We start from the raw sequence: 16,730 nt of genomic DNA, 5'->3' as shown, positions 1-16,730 counted from the left end.
TTCTAGTAATATCAGCCTGCGAGCACCTCCAGTTTCAATATTTAGACTGCAAAAAAACGAACCAGCTTTTCCAAGTAGGACGTGTGTCCTATCCTCCCTTCTTTCACTCTACCCTTGCCTCCTCTGTCTCTCTCTCTTTCTAGTTTGCTCTCCAATTTTTGTCTACATTCCACTAGCTTCTCCCAAGCTATAAATATCCAGCCGAATGAAAGGAATAGAGAGAGCGAGAGACCGAAAAAGATGGGAGAGATGAAGGGTGACTTGAGGTGGAGGGGAAAAGAGAGAAAGAAAGTTGTAGGCTGTGGGGGGCGAGTTTAAATGAAACCAGGTGGGGTCTTTGCCTTCGTGTTTGTGTGTGTGTGTGCGCGGGGTCTGGTTCATATGTGTGTATGGAGGGGGGTTGGCTGCATGTGTGTGTGAATCTGTATGCTGTTTTTTCTGTCGTTGAGCTGGACACATTTGGAATTTTGGAATTTGGGCCGCAGACCAGGAATTTTCATCCTGGGGGGTCAGACGAGGGGGGCACAGGGGGCGGAGGATGGCCGTGCAGGGGGGCTGTATGGGGGTCGGAATGGGCCGTCCCTCTCTCCTCTCTTCCGTCTTTCCCTCCCTTGCATACATTCACAGTCCAGCTGTCCGTCTCCACACTCACTCTATCAGGCTGAGGAGTGAGGATAGAAGAGAAGACGTGCCACCACTGCACAGAGACAAGCAAGAGAGGGATCCACCGGAACAAAAGAAGATAAACCACTGAATTCAAGAACACAGCAGGAAGAAAGAAAGAAAGCCCGGCCTGTGAGTATAGCGTGTTTACGAGAGAAAATCTAAAATTGCACTGTAATATTATGTCATCTTGTACTGTACTCCAATAGCTGTTGTTTGCATGGAGTCTTTGGGCATTGTGGATCTGCTCATCTGAAAGCAGAAATGTCAGGCTGAATTGAAGTTATGCCACAGACAGTGGGGCACAGGGAGAAAGCGATTAAGGGCAGACTAAGGAAAATTTCAACTAGCCGGGTTGCTCCAGGCTGTTTGAAGGGCTGCACACGTCACGCTCACTCTCCACGACTACAGACACCACACTGCGCTCTATAGAACGAACAATCAATCACATTATTCAGCAGATTCCTCATCTCCTACCATATTGTATCATCTCGTATCTTCCAACTTTCCATGCTCATACATAGTGTTGTATTTTCCTCAGCATTTATTACTCAACCATCATGATGGTTTTACACATCTCTACATGTCCGAAGTGTTGCAAAACTTTCCAATCTCTTTTCCAAGCACTGTTTCACAACCAGACTAATGCCATTGACTGTATGTTGTTACTCGAGCTCTGTGAACGTAAAATGGGGGACGTTGTTTAGATAATGTTTCTATTTTTAAAGACAAAAAGCTGATTCATACTAACTCCCGTCTGTTTGTACGAGCTGGTTTGATGTGAAAGACACAGCAGAATGGGACTATTACGCACAGACTCTCAAAGGTTTCTGAGGACACACAAAGGTTGGGGAATTTGTGGTAACACTTGTGTTTATCTGAAAGCGTTCTAAACTTCTCTGGAAGCACAGGTGTTATTATAAGAACGAAGGCTCAATAAAATGCCTATGTGACATCAGAACAGGGAACACTGCTTTACTGTACTTATATAGGCCACTGCTGTTACATACTTTTTGTTTATGTGTTCTGCTAATTACTTATGTTAGATGTTTTATTTTATATGGCTGGATGCTGACTTGAGCGTTCATTTAAAAGCAGAGAGTGTGACAGAGAGCCGGGATATGCCAGACTGGGGGCCTCTGCTATAGCCACATTAGTTCTCTATTTTTGGAAATATTAATTTGTCATCTCAGGGCAGAACTGCTTAAGTAAGCAACATGAAAGTAGTGAGCATCACTGATGATGGCCAGAAAGAGTCTAGAAGTTGTATAATGTACACACTATCATTCGAAAGTTTGGGGTCAGTAAGATTTTTTTTTTAAAATTTTTTTTTTAAGAAATTAATACTTGTATTCAACAAGGATGCATTAAATTGAACAAAAGTGACAGTAATAACATTTATAATGTTACAAAAGTCTAAAATTAATTAATCTTACTAAGTAAACAAAAAATAATATTAAGCAGCTCACCTGTTTTGAACATTGGTTTCTTCAGCATATCAGCATATTAGAATGATTTCTGAAGGATCATGTGACACTGAAGATGGGTGTGATGATTTGTCATCACAGGAATACATTACATTTTTTTATTAAATTTTTTGAAACAGTTATTTTAAATTGTAATAATATTTCACAATATTACTGTTTTCACTGTATTTTGTTCTTCAAATAAATGCAGCCTTGGTGAGCATAACAAACTTTTGAAAAACAACAGTAGTGTACTTGGCTGGTTTCAAGTTGTCGTAAAACCTAAGACAATCTTTGGTCTTTGTATACAGTAACACTGTAGCAATAAACAAACTATTGGTATCTATGGTTCCTCTGATAGAAGACCAGAATGACACCTGTGAGAACTGACCCTAAAGAAAATTAGCTAAGAAACAACTAATACATGTGTCTCTATGATGTCTTTGTTGACAGTCTGTGTGTTGTTGGGGCCAATAGGGGTCCTGACATAAAAAAAACCCACTTAGGTTTGCACAGGTGGGAGGTAAGGAGGTAGTATTCATAAAATTATAAGTGCACCAACCAGCAAGGTTTCAAATTGGGGACCCTACATGAGTGCTTTGGCCACCATGTCAGATTTGGAGTTTAATGTCCAGCTGAGCACACCGAGCTAACCGTAGACATGACACTGGACTAGTTTATAAGGTTGAGAGAGAGGTAGGAGGAGAGCGTTTGTCATTACATGTGTGTGGTCTCTGCAGTGGTCTGCTCATGAAGTCCGTTCTTTATTACTTGTGTTATTGGCGGTCGTATAATCACTGCAGACTTTACAAAAGTCACGGCACTACCAGCCAGCAAATGTTAAGCAAATAGACGCGCTGCTTCCCATCTAAAAGCACACGGTGCATCTGGAATGCCCCACGTTTAATTTGTAGCCATACTGACTTATCTGCCAAAGAAAATTATTAAATAAATCTAAAAACAGTAGAACAGAGACTGGGACTTATAAAAGGGCATTCTGGGTAATCACTTGACCTTACCAGTGAACCTTGGGGGGTTCCCGGGAATGTGATACTGTGGGAAAAACAGCGAGTGTCTGGCTGACCGTTATTCAGAGTGGTGCCCACATCCTCTCCGCTGGCATTCCAGAAGGTCAAGTGCCACTCAGACAACATGGCAGACGATGTTACCCACGCCTCCACATTGCCCACACTCCGGCCAAGCGACTGAACCGTGCTCTCGCTGGCCTCAAGTTTGTTTATGATGGTTGATTTCAGGTTTTTCCCAGTCCGATGCAACACCACAGAGACAGCCTGATTCCAGATTTTAGCAGGATGCCACTTAACTATAATAGCACGTATAGGTCAGTATAGGAGTGGGTAATTCACAGATGAGGGATTTGTGAGAGTGTTTGGATTTCAGTGTGTTTGCGTGTGAAGTCGCAAGTGTTTCTTGTACGGTGACTCCTGTAAATCGCTTGAATCATTTCTTGTGGTTTGGGAGGAAAAGCACAACAATTCTATCTGGAGGCTGATGCAGCTGAGCTAGAACGTGCAGATTTGCACGTCATCCAGTGGTTTGCGGTTTGTCACACTGAGTCAAAATGACAAATACTTTTAGATTCTCTGAAAAAACAACAACAACACACAACAACTCAAAGAGCTACTGTTGGGCTCTGTGTCATGCTGGAGCAGCTTTTGTGTTTCCATACAGCACCTGCAAACAATGTAAATATGCGTGCATTTACAGAAAACAACGCCAGGAAAATAGTGCTGCATTTAATGTCTGTGTGATATTTTGCTCAGTGTAAACTGAACAACTTTTCACTCCCCTCAAAGAATTACAGTTAATATTTAGATTTTTCTTGTGTTGTGTGAATGAAGAACATTTTACAATAAGGGGTTACATTATTAATGCATTAGGTGTCATGAATTAACAATAAACAATGCTTTTGAAGCATTTATTAATCTAGATTACCATTAGCCTACATGCTAATACAGTGCACACAAATGTATCATTTCATAATAATTAAGAATATTGAATTATTTAGTAGTAGGCTATTAGTTTTAATAAACTAAACATTTAGTATTTAAATAGGTCTAATTTTTATGTTTAGCACATGTACCATTGCTATTGGTACTCTGTGAAGTACCTTGGAGTACTGTGTAAATAACATTAACATGATCAACATTCAGTGCCATGGTATAAATCATCTAATACAATCATTGTACCACAGTATTACAACATTACTTTTGTGCACAGGTAAAGAGCCTCGGTCTTAATCTTTCTGTCTACCTCACATTGTCCACAGCGAAACAGACTAGGATCAAGTCTAGACTATTTGATTTTCCATCACAATGCTACCAAAATTGTTGCATTTTTAATACAACCACTAGAGGGAGTCTGGTTATCAAGCAATTTCAGCGGTCGTGTGCATTGAGTGAGTGAGCAGCACCACTTGGATAAATGAGAGGTCCTTATATTACATTAAAGTCTGATATACTAAATAAAGCCGAAATAAATCACAGACATCCGTTCTGACTTTTAGTTATGATTAATACAGCGGTATAACTTAAATGTGTTCAAACCTGAAAGTTTGTTTCTGAAGTTTTCTGAAGCTGTTTGTTTCTCATCCACAGGTTCCTCAGTGAACTTTATCGCTGCATCATCACTGTACCAGCGCGCGCGCGCGTGCACGTCTGTCTGTTCTCAACACTCTTGGAAGGTGTTTTTGTGTCTGCTCATCAGAGCCTGTTGAAGGTGTGTGTGAGGATGCGGCCCGGGTGTGTTTTGGTCTTTTGTATGTGCATCTCTGTGTTTCTCCGTCGCGCTATTTCACAGCCACCCACAGAAACTGACACCTACACGGTAAGGAGGAACGAAACCTTCCCCTGTCTCTCTCCCTCCTTTTTCTCTCTCTAAATAAATCTTCATATCATAACCTATGTTACATCATTTAATATCATCTTCATATCTTATATTACACATAGGTTACTGTAGCTACTGTATAACTATTCGATTTATAGATCACCTATATAACGTTTAATGAACTAAATCATGTGTTTTTCTATAGGAATGTACAGATGGATATCACTGGGATCCACAGACTCAGCACTGCAAAGGTAAAACATTTTCAATTTCATGCTGTGCTCAATGCTGATTACGGATATTTGTAGAAGTTCACTTAACTTTAATAATAAAAATAATAATAATAAAAACATTCATTTGCAACACCCTGGAAAATCATCAAACACAGACAACATTTAGTTAAATCACACAGATTAAGAGTTTTGGATATGATAGATATATGTAATATACGTCATATATAAGCCTACTTAGTTATTACACATATAATGTGTATTTATATAAAATATACTCTTCCGTTCAAAAGTTTGGGGTCAGAAATATATATATATATTTAAATAAATTATTACTTTTATTCAGTAAGAACATATTAAATGAATCACATGTGACAGTAAAGACATTTATAATGGTACAAAATATTTCTTTTTAACTTTCTATTCATCAAATATTATTAAGCCATATTAAGTTTTTTAAAAATAGAAAACATTTTAAATTGCAATTATATTTCACAATATTACTGTTTTTACAGTATCAAATAAATGCAAAAACCTGATGATTATAAGAGACTTTTGAACTGTAGTGTATATTATTATATCTTTAAATTAATATAATTTGACATTCTGAAAAATGACTGTTCCAATAGTAGTTTACGTCTTCTTAACAGTTTTGTGACCCATGGTCATGGCATTCAAACAGACTGTATATCCTGCTTATCCTGTCTGCAGATATAAATGAATGTGAGACAATCCCAGAGGCCTGTAAGGGAGAGATGAAGTGCTTCAACCACTATGGCGGGTACCTGTGCCTGCCTCGCTCTGCCTCGGTCATCCCCGCCCCTGATCCGCCCAACCAGGTCCATCCCAGCCTAGAGAACATGGCCAGCGAGTCATTCAACCTGTGCCCTTCAGGTTTTGAGCCCCAGGGAGACAGCTGCGTGGGTAAGTGTGTGAAAACGAGTGTGTGTTTTCAGAACAGATGTCAGGTGAGTGTGCAGGAATCAGCTCTTGTAATCAATAGCATGCCTTTGTAGAGAGTCATGTGTGTCCAGGTCAAAATCAGTTATGTGAATGGGATGGTTGTGGTGGGGGTTATTGCATGCAATGTTTTAGTTTTGACTGTTAGCGCTTGAATGACTCAGGCAGAAACAGGTGGTCAGGGGAAGTGGTCAGCTAGTTTTTGCGCCCTGACAACTATGCGAGTCATGCTGAAGTCTTGGCAGGTGGCTGGTCTGCAGGGGGCCGAAGAATTTACTAAGACTGAGGCATCCCAGCTGTCGTCTATCGTCAAGAGGAAGCAAATACAGATAACGTTACTCAAGACCGCAATGTAGTTTTCACTTCCCATGAGCAGTAAACCAATAAATGCTGCAATAACTACATTCCAGAGTTATGCTAGCTCCAATGCCATAAACTGAGAAGACAAAGAAAAGATAAAAACTGAACCAGAGATGTGTCCACAATAAATTTTCATTATTGTCTCACAAAAACAGATGTGGATGAGTGTGAACGGGACAGTCACGACTGCCAGCCCAGTCAGCAGTGTTTCAATACAGAAGGCTCCTTCTCCTGCCAGTGTCCAGATGGGTATCGCAAAGTGGGCACAGAATGCATCGGTGAGAAATTAAACGCCCATCTAATTCTGTAGCAATACAACAACAGAGTTCACGTCTCCAAAAAAAGCAAATCACAAAGATCTGTCTTTATTTATTCATACTCATGCCGTTCTAAGCCTTCACATTGTGAAAAATAAGTTTGCTTCATTGTCCTGAATGTGGACTTGTAGAGTACTTCAAAACTTAATAATTATTTTTTAATTACACTTATTTTGGTGTGTCGACTAACGTATTAAAGCACACATGAAGTACTTGATACATTTTCTAATAACGCCTATAGTTGTTACTAATGATAGTTATTATACTTTAAATGTACTAGATTGTAACTTCATAATTCTAAATGTGTAATTATAATCATATGTAAATGCATTACATACACGTTTCAATAAAAAATACATTTAAGTATATTTCAGACATACATTCGACTGTACACAAGCATATTCTTTTAAAGTGTATTATTTGCACAATAAGTTCTGTTTTGAAAAGTATGCTAAGGTGTACTTTTACCAGAAGGGTTTCTTTGTTTCAAAAACGCTTCAGAAATTACACAAATCACCATACACATTTTTTTAAAGAGTATTACATATGGCTTGTGTACATTGCAAGTCTTCTGAAGCCATACAAAAAAATTTATATGAGGTTCCAGTACCTCAAATGTTATTACTAGCTTGACAAATTAAGAGATATATGATCTTAATTTGGTATATATTATTATCTTGATATTTAATATTTAAAAATATCTATAAATATTAACTTTAAAATACTTTGGAACCTTAGGAATCTTGTATCCACACATATTAATATAATCAGTTCAATTTACTAAGTTGTTCTCATGGTTAAGAGTGGATACCACTGTTTGAGTGAAGTGTGCCTTAACTCACATAAAATGGAGAGGTAATCTGTCATTGTCTGTCCAATCATACCAATGAGGAATATCATTTTTTTAATTTGTAATCTAATTTAATGTTTTCATACTTTTCAGACATTGACGAGTGCCGGTACCGCTATTGCCAACATCGCTGTGTTAATGTCCCTGGCTCATTCTCCTGCCAGTGTGAGCCTGGTTTCCAGCTGGCTGGCAACAATCGCTCCTGTATTGGTAAGCCAACCCACACGCTTACTCCCACGCCCCGTTTTGCCATACCCTGAGTCATAGGCCAACCCACCCCACACACACACACACACACACACACACACACACACACACACACACACACACACACACACACACACACACACACACACACACACACACACACACACACACACACACACACAAGCACTCAGAATCCAAACCCACGTGCTTACACAACTGCATCCTACACCTCATTTTCTTTAAGTAAAAGCCAAAATATAAACCAGTAAAAGAGCACTCTGTGCATGGAGGAAAACGAATAATTGAGTCATTAAAGTCAGTGTGAACAGCTGTTTGCAGCACTTTATTGGATGCATTTCCAAATGAAACAAGCAGAAAAAAAAAAAAAAAAAGCAGAACGTGACTTTATTTTATCCAATTGATTGGCCCAGAATTGAGTCATGCCAGTTTGCTAAAACAATGTCAAAATAGCCATTTTGCTATTTTATAGTATCCAAGTAGCCTGAGAGGCCAAAGTAACTTCAGTAGAAAATGAAAGTTTTTTTATTTTTATTATTAATTTTATATTTTTTTCTATTAAACTTTTATCATGTTGATTAAAGGGATAGTTCACTCAAAAATGAAAATTGTGTCATCACTTACTCAACCTCGTGTTGTTCTAAACCTCTATGGGTTTCTCTGTTCTGTTGAACACAAAAGAAGATATTTTGAAGAATGTCAGTAACCAGACAGTTGATGGACCTCATTGACTTCCATAGTATATTTTTTTTCCCACTATGGAAGTCAATGGGGTCCATCAACTGTTTGGTTACCGACATTCTTCAAAATATCTTCTTTTGTGTTCAGCACAGGTTTAGAACAACACGAGGTTGAGTAAGTGATGACATAATTTTCATTTTTGAGTGAACTATCCCTTTAAGTCTTTTAATTTCAAATAATTATGGTGATATTATTATTAATATTTTTTGTCTGTAGAATAAAATGCCCTACATTTGCGTCTACATTTCTGTAGAATAATGTTGTAACGAGGAGAATAGGATGTGGAACAAAGCCTTTCACCTTTTTTTCTCCTCCCGGGTGATGGGAATGTACAGTTTGCTAATAGCATGTGCCTCGAGCCTCACATGTGTGCGGGAATCGAATGATACATTTTATTTGTGTTGCTTATGAACTACTTTTGTTTAAGTAACACTTGACAGCTGAATGCTTATAGAAGACATCTTGTAGGAGTGTTCCTATTGAAGTAGTGAATAAAATACAAACGGTGAAATGCCAACCTCCTCTTAAGTTTCTACTATACTTTCTTCTGCTGCAACTCACGTTGGCGAGCTATTCCCCCATTACCAACGCAAGACGTGTTACTGTGTGCATTAAGCATCAGTAAATAGGGTCAATTTTGACTTAATAAAATCTCATTGGGTGCTTCAAAATTAAACAGAACATTTCCCTAAAACAAACAATTATGAACTGAGATTTGATTTGCTTAGCCACTTAAAATTATTAGACAAAAATGGTCAGTCCACCTCAGAATGTATTTCTTTTCTTAATTATCTGATTGCCTTTTTGAGTGACTGCAAGTGCCTTTTTGAGTGACTGTTTTCACATATGATCCCGTCTGCTTTGTCATTCTGTTGCACTCAGATGTTGATGAGTGTGGCATGGGGGCCCCCTGCAGTCAGAGGTGTTATAACACGTACGGGACGTTCCTGTGTCGATGTGAGCAGGGTTATGAGCTGGGGCCGGATGGCTTTGCCTGCAATGGTAAGCTGGGAGCAAACATAAACCAAAATAAATACACATATTTGTGAAAAATATTTATGCTACTTACAACTAGAGCAACTGATCAAATTCCTTCTCTGTCTACAGACATAGACGAGTGCAGCTACTCCAGTTACCTGTGCCAGTATCAGTGTGTTAATGAGCACGGCAAGTTCTCCTGTGTCTGTCCTGATGGCTATCAGCTCTTGGGCACACGCCTCTGCCAAGGTTCGCCTCAATTTATCGCTCTCGTTAAACGCTTTGCTTCCCAATTCACTCATAGGAGAAAAGAAACATTCTTTTCCCCACTTTTTCTTTCAATCTAGACATAAACGAATGTGAGACAGGAGCTCATCAGTGCTCTGATGGACAGACTTGTGTGAACATTCATGGAGGTCACAAATGTGTTGACACCAAAAGCTGTCAGGAACCCTATGTGCAAGTGTCCGAAAAGTAAGTTAACAATTTGGTATTACCACAAGCACTTGCAGGCCGTTCAGTTCACGCATTGGAACTTCGGAGAGATTGTCCTCTTCATTAATTGTCCATTGTTTTTCATTACTGCCTATTTGAGACATACCTAACATGGTTTCTCAAATCACCCAGTTTATTTTTCCATATCTCAGGCCAGTTCTTGAGTTTGTGCCTCTGAAAAGGTCTCAAAATAATCTGCAAAGTTCCACAAGCTTTTAATGAAAAACAGGTGGTCAGGCATTTCTGAAGAAATATCTGGTTCGATGGATGGCATCCAAAATTTTAAGCCAATTTGCTGGACATATGGTACACATTCTTTTATAATTTGGTACAGTTGTGGCTAACACAGTCATTAGTCATGCCAAAACCTGACCTAGTGAGTAAAAACAATACTATTTAGTATATATTCAGTCTAAATCAGTCCAATCCTGTACAATTTTGTTGATTCATTTTAGTGCAGATCAGTTCATATCTATTCAATTCACTTTTGTTTAGTGCTGAAACCTTTTACAGTCAATCTTTCCTAACTGATATAATTGTCTCTCTTCATTGCAGTCGCTGTATGTGTCCTGTCACAAAGCCCAGCTGTCGAGACATGCCCTACTCCATTGTGCATCGCTACATGAGCATCACATCCGAGCGCTCCGTCCCCTCAGATATCTTTCAGATCCAGGCCACCAGCGTCTACCCTGGAGCCTATAACACCTTCCGCATCCGTTCTGGAGATGACAATGGAGATTTTTACATCAGGGTATGTTCAGATTTTAATTACTGCAGATTCTGAAACCTTATTTTGGTGGTGTGCTGTATAATATTATTGGTTTTTGCAATTCATTTGGCTTGTTTTCCAGTACAATGATATAAACACCCTCAAAACAAGCTAGATTTATATCTTGAATCAAATTTAATTTCTTACCCCATTGGCAAAATATATTCTTGGATGCACAGTATCATTCTTAGGTTTTGGGACCTTGGAGCTACAAAAAAAAAAAATGTTTTAGAAGTCTCTTATGCTCACCAAGGCTGCATTTATTTAATACAAAATACAGCAAAACCTGTAATATTGTGAAATATTATTACAATTTAAAGTAACTTTTCTATTTTGATGTATTTTAAAATGTAATTCAGCATCACATGATCCTTCAGAAATCATTCTAATATGATGATTTGCTGCTCAAGAAACATGTATTATTATCAGTGTTGAAAGCACTTGTGGGAACTGTGAGACATTTTTTTTAGGATTATTTCAAAAGAAATATTATCAAGTTATTTTTAAAATAGAAATCTTTTGTAACATTATAAATGTCTTTACTGTGACTTTTGTGCATCCTTGCTGAATAAATAAAAGAAAGAAAAAAAAAACAGCAGTGTATATATACATTTTAAAAGTCACAGTGTTTTATCCATGAAATCAAGAAGATTAGTGTCATCACGACTAATACACATCTCACACTGCCAAGTTTTGAAATGATCTTGTGCCTGTCATGTGTCTTTCCTCAGCAAATCAACAACATCAGTGCCATGCTTGTTCTCGCCCGCGCCGTGAACGGCCCCAGAGAGTATGTGCTGGATTTGGAGATGGTTTCTGTCAACCCACTCATGAGCTACCACACCAGTTCTGCCCTGCGCTTAACCATCTATGTTGGGCCTTATGCTTTTTAACTGAAAGAGATGCAGAGATGCCTAGAAAGGTAAACGGGGTGGAAGAGTGGAAGCACTGATTGATTCATCCAACAAGGAGGGCTTATGAGCTGGATATGTCTGCCAAATGAAAGACATCATTTCCAAGATTGTACAGAAGTCATGTACCAACCTATTCAACTTCTACATCGTAAATAATAAAAAAGGCTGGCATTATATTTTAAGGACAACATGTCTACAAGATAACAACTCACTATATTGTGTCTTATGGAAAATGGCGAAGTTACCAGCTGCACTATGATCCCAAACCTGCTGTACAACCTATGTAAACTGTCTTTTGTCATTTCTAAATGCCTGTTTCTCAGGATGAGGGGTGCAGCTCTGTTCCTTTCTTTCCTATGGTTTGCTCTTCCAGTTCAGAAGTCAGCAATAATGATTAATCCCTCCTATTCAAATAGATGTAGCAATAACAAAACCAAGGCTGTAAAAAGTATCTCTGTATGTTCTTAGTGTCAAAAGCCTCTATTAATGTTCCACTATGTATAATCCATCTCTTGAGTTCAGTATTGTTGTTATTCATTATTGTTATTCAGTAACCACTCAGTCATTCCAAACCTCTACCCCACCACCATCAATAATGCTCACATTTCCTTGTGCTGTTTTTTTTTTTATACCACGGTGCCATTGTTGTATTTTCGATCCTGGATTTATTACTGTAATAAATTTGATGAGACCATAAAAATCTGGCTCCAGACCCACATATGTTAGCATTCCCGCTGGGATGTTTTCTTGGCATTTCTCTGCTATGCATCTTCTTCCGCCAAATGGAAAATGCTCACGTGCCCTGCTTAACCCTTCCACCCACCCTTCCTATCTCTTGAGTCATCTAACCATGGGATAGACTGAACCCCATTGAGGAGCTGTCCGCCTCTCTGTAGCCGTATTAGCACAAGCCTGACAGAGAAAGAGATCTGATTTAGAGGTGAGAGAATTATATATATATTCAGTATAATCTACAGCATTTTACCTAAACTATATAGGGAAAACGTTTAAGGTGGAAAACAATGGCGATTTATTATTTATTAAGTCAAAGTCCAAAACTCAATACTATGTTGTTTCCACTGAGTCACAGATCCAGGTTAATAGAACTTTCTGGATCTGATCCGGATCCAACACTAGCAGCAAGAGGGCCCTTTCTCAGAATAGCAGAGAACTTCTCTGAATGGCTTGAATCATAAATGGAGTTACTGTATTTGAGGCTAATGGGGTAATGATGTCACAAGACTTACATGATTTTGTGTAGGAGGTGTTCTTGTTCGTGTTAGGTTGTGCAAAATATTTAATATTTAAATAGCAAAAAAAAAAAAATGTACATGCTAAAATGCATACTTTTTGGAATAAATGTTAAGTACTAATATGTATAATAATATAAATAATATAATATAATACAGAATTAAAATAGTCCTCGTTTGACTGAAATTTCCCTTTTATTTTAAATGTAGACTATTGGTATTATTTATAATAATAATAATTATATATTGTATTTTACATATTGTAATTAAATAAACAAATTCTGCACAACCTAATATGAACAAGAACTTCCATCCATTCTCCAAACTGCTCATCCTCTAGACTAGAGTCTTAGGATACACTATATTGTATTATGTTAATATTATGCTATTATATAGTAATAATAATAATGATAATAATTAGTAATATTATTTGCCTATATATTGTATATTATAGTATATCTGCATTTAAAATGGTCTTATTTTGACTGACATTGCCAGTTTATTTCAAAAGTAGACAAATATATAGTGTTATATTATATTATCTATTGTCTAATACGCTTATCCTCTAGAGGGCCATTACATTATTATGACAATAATATACTACAGATTTTTCTTCTTTGGATTATGCCTTTATTTAAAAAAAAAAAACTTAAAATATGCATAATGTTCGATTTATGCTGCATTACACAATTATAGACTGATCTGGACAGCAAAATCAAGATCATTCCAGCATCCAAGATACATTCAGACTATTTGCAGTAACAAGAATGTAGTTCTAGAACCTTCCACCAGCCATCAACAGCATCACTGCTTACGTTTGTTCTTTAGCAGCTTCTCAGGAGTGACCACTTGCACTGATCAATCACAGCCGAAAAAAGCAATGGGAAAATACCCACTTTTGCGTTTCATCGTCCCCGGCGCTGCTCGCCCATCCCACTACTGTCCTGTCTCCAGTTATCTGTGCCCACAAACACACACAGAGTTCTACTCTCTCTGATACAAACCAGTGATGACTCATTCCCTGCAAAGTCTTACATAATCGCAGGTCTGAAAACTAACTCTAGTCTGCCACTTGGGGGCAGTGCAGCACACAGAGTCTCAGGCCCAAAATAGACATAACTTGAAGTGATGGAATCTTGCAGCTGGTTTTGTAACCTAATTGTCCAGTGAACCAGATTCTTTACCTCCTTCCTGTAAACTGACTGGCTACATGTTCCCGAGCTAGACTGTTCAACTGTGAATGAGTGGCATCTCGTACACGCATGTAGTCGGTCACACACACACAAACATGCACACCTGAGAATCTAGGTGAGTAATACAACGGGCACATTAATTCGGAAACGTAGATGGACACAGATGGCACCAGCAGGTTGCTTCGATCATTACCTCACAGCAGAGATCACAATATAGAGACGTGTTCTTTAGGAAGTGGGTGATGGGGATATACGTGGGTGAGAACATGGCATTCTCGTGCCGTTTCCTGTTGGATGGCAGACAAACGGTAAACCCAACTGTGAGACAAACGCAGGAGCGAGATGTGCTGTACCCACCCAGCAGGCACAGAGAGCGAGGAGGGCTGATGAGCTCTGCCAATATGCCTCCGCATGTGGAGGTGTCCTTCAGAAAAGGTGTGTGTGTGTGTGTGTTTGCATGGGTGTGTGAAAATGTTACTTATACAGACTCATGTGTCATGGTGTCCTATGGAGTGGAGGAACACACCACAGTTCATGCCAAATGTGACCTCATTTATGGGTCAGGAACAGGTGAGTGGGTGGAATGGGAATGGACCAGATGTCCTGGGATTGAACTGTTCTCTTGTTCAAGTGCTCTTTTTATATTGAATCATGTAAACTTTGATTCTTTTGAAACGACTGCTGGCTATGAACGAAGGCCAAATGTGGTTGTAATTCAATCAAAAACAGGCTTTTCAAAACAACGTAACATATAACATGACATATAACGTCATATAACATAAAACATTATAGAACATAAATTAAAATATTTCTGATTATCCATCTTGAATCATGTGGTTCTTTTCCGCTCTCTTCTGAACCAACTGCTGGCGATGAACGAAGGCCAAATGTGTTTGCCATTCAACCAGGCTTTTCAAAATAACATAATGTATAACATATAACACATAACATAGCATAACATAACTTCATATAACATAACATTTAACAACATATGTTATAAATTGTTATGTTGTGTTATATGTAGGGCTGTCAAACGATTAATCGCATCCAAAATAAAAGTTTGTTTTTACATAATACATGTGTGTGTACGGTGTATAATTATTTTCTATATATAAATACGCACACATGCATGTATATATTTAAGAAATATTTGCATGTATATACTGTGTATATATATTTATATTATATATAATTTATATTATATATAAATATTTTACAAATAAATAACACATTTTCTCATATATATATATATATGCATGTGTGTGTATTTATATATAGAAAATAATTATACTCCATACACACACATATATTATGTAAACACAAACTTTTATTTTGGATGCGATTAATCGCGATTAATCGTTTGACAGCCCTATTTTATGTTATGTTATATGTAATGTGATGTTATATAGTATATGTTGTTAAATGTTATATGTTCTGTTATAATATAAACATAACATAAAACATCTCTCTCTCTCTCTCTCTCTCTATATATATATATATATAAAACATAACACAACACAAAACAAAACACACAACACATAACACATATTTCTGATCATCTTGAACCATGTGAACTTAATTCTTTTGAACCGACTGCTGGCTATGAACGAAGGCCAAATGTGTTTGTTATTCGACTTAAAACAGGCAGTACTACTGTATTAATTCATCACTTTCTCGCTGTGAAGGTGATTCTTAATGCTCTGTCTGCAATCTCTCCTTTTGTCCTCACCATAGTGAAACTGTGGCAAAAATTTTTTTGGCAATTCCAAAAAACAAAAAACTGCTGATCAGATTATTTCTTGCACAGCCAGGAACGAATACATTTTTATAGCCAGGAACGAGAGCGTTTTTCCTTCACGCTTGAGTGCGCACATTAATTGAGACACAGGACCCCTCAGGAAATTCCCCACAAACTCTGCTGCTGTCAGTCATTGAGAAAGAACTACTATATTTACCTGGACATCCATGGTTATTTTTGAATGAAAAGAGGAAACACTATTGCCCCCCACCAGCTTTTTCAAACACATTAAGCCATTACAAAACAAGCCCTCACCGTTCGTGACATCCACTGCATTAATGGCATTACAAACAACAGATCAGTATTCATGATATCTATATTCGCTAAGCGTGTGTGGGGAAGCAGTGGGCAAAGCAAACAGGACTTTTACTTTTAGTCCTAAATATAAACAAAATAAACATGCCAACCTCCCGGATAACAATCCAGTTTAAACTAGCTCTAAGTGGTTTATATTATAGCTGGATTTTATTTTCTGTGGAACATAAAATAAGATTTTTTGCCCAAACACGAACACTGGACCTCATTGACTTTCATTGTATGGACAAAAACACATCAGGCATATTCAGAATATAATTTCGTTTCATACAGGTTTTGATGACGGAATTTTCATTTTTGCCTGAACTACACCCTTGAAAATAAAGGTTCTTTATTGACATCAATGTTCCATAAAGAAC

The 16,730-nt window shown here is 37.8% G+C and overlaps 1 protein-coding gene across 2 annotated transcripts; it reads left to right on the top strand.

The window, feature by feature from the left end:
- Positions 1 to 219: 219 nt before the first annotated feature.
- Positions 220 to 12,103, top strand: efemp2a (EGF containing fibulin extracellular matrix protein 2a). 2 transcript variants are annotated; one of them, XM_079891693.1, is made up of 11 exons: positions 220 to 795; positions 4,748 to 4,976; positions 5,182 to 5,230; positions 5,918 to 6,130; positions 6,682 to 6,804; positions 7,787 to 7,903; positions 9,542 to 9,661; positions 9,767 to 9,886; positions 9,985 to 10,111; positions 10,688 to 10,883; positions 11,633 to 12,103. In XM_079891693.1, exons 2-11 carry the CDS (start codon positions 4,881 to 4,883, stop codon positions 11,792 to 11,794), a joined length of 1,323 nt encoding a protein of 440 aa, XP_079747819.1. In that variant the 5' UTR covers positions 220 to 795; positions 4,748 to 4,880; the 3' UTR covers positions 11,795 to 12,103. The 2 variants fall into 2 exon arrangements, with proteins under 2 accessions (XP_079747819.1, XP_079747820.1); XM_079891694.1 differs by lacking the exon at positions 220 to 795 and adding an exon at positions 1,491 to 1,509.
- The last annotated feature ends 4,627 nt before the right edge of the window (positions 12,104 to 16,730 follow it).

The sequence above is a fragment of the Squalius cephalus genome (assembly GCF_949319135.1).
Source record: "Squalius cephalus genome assembly, chromosome: 14".
Classification (NCBI taxonomy): domain Eukaryota; kingdom Metazoa; phylum Chordata; class Actinopteri; order Cypriniformes; family Leuciscidae; genus Squalius; species Squalius cephalus.
This window is presented reverse-complemented; position numbering and strand designations above follow the sequence as displayed.

Coding starts and splice junctions, on each gene's coding strand:
- efemp2a (XM_079891693.1), top strand. CDS start 4,881: ATGCGGCCCGGGTGTGTTTTGGTCTTTTGTATGTGCATCTCTGTGTTT. Junction 9,662..9,766: donor GGATGGCTTTGCCTGCAATG/GTAAGCTGGGAG, acceptor CTCTGTCTACAG/ACATAGACGAGTGCAGCTAC. Junction 10,884..11,632: donor ATGGAGATTTTTACATCAGG/GTATGTTCAGAT, acceptor GTCTTTCCTCAG/CAAATCAACAACATCAGTGC.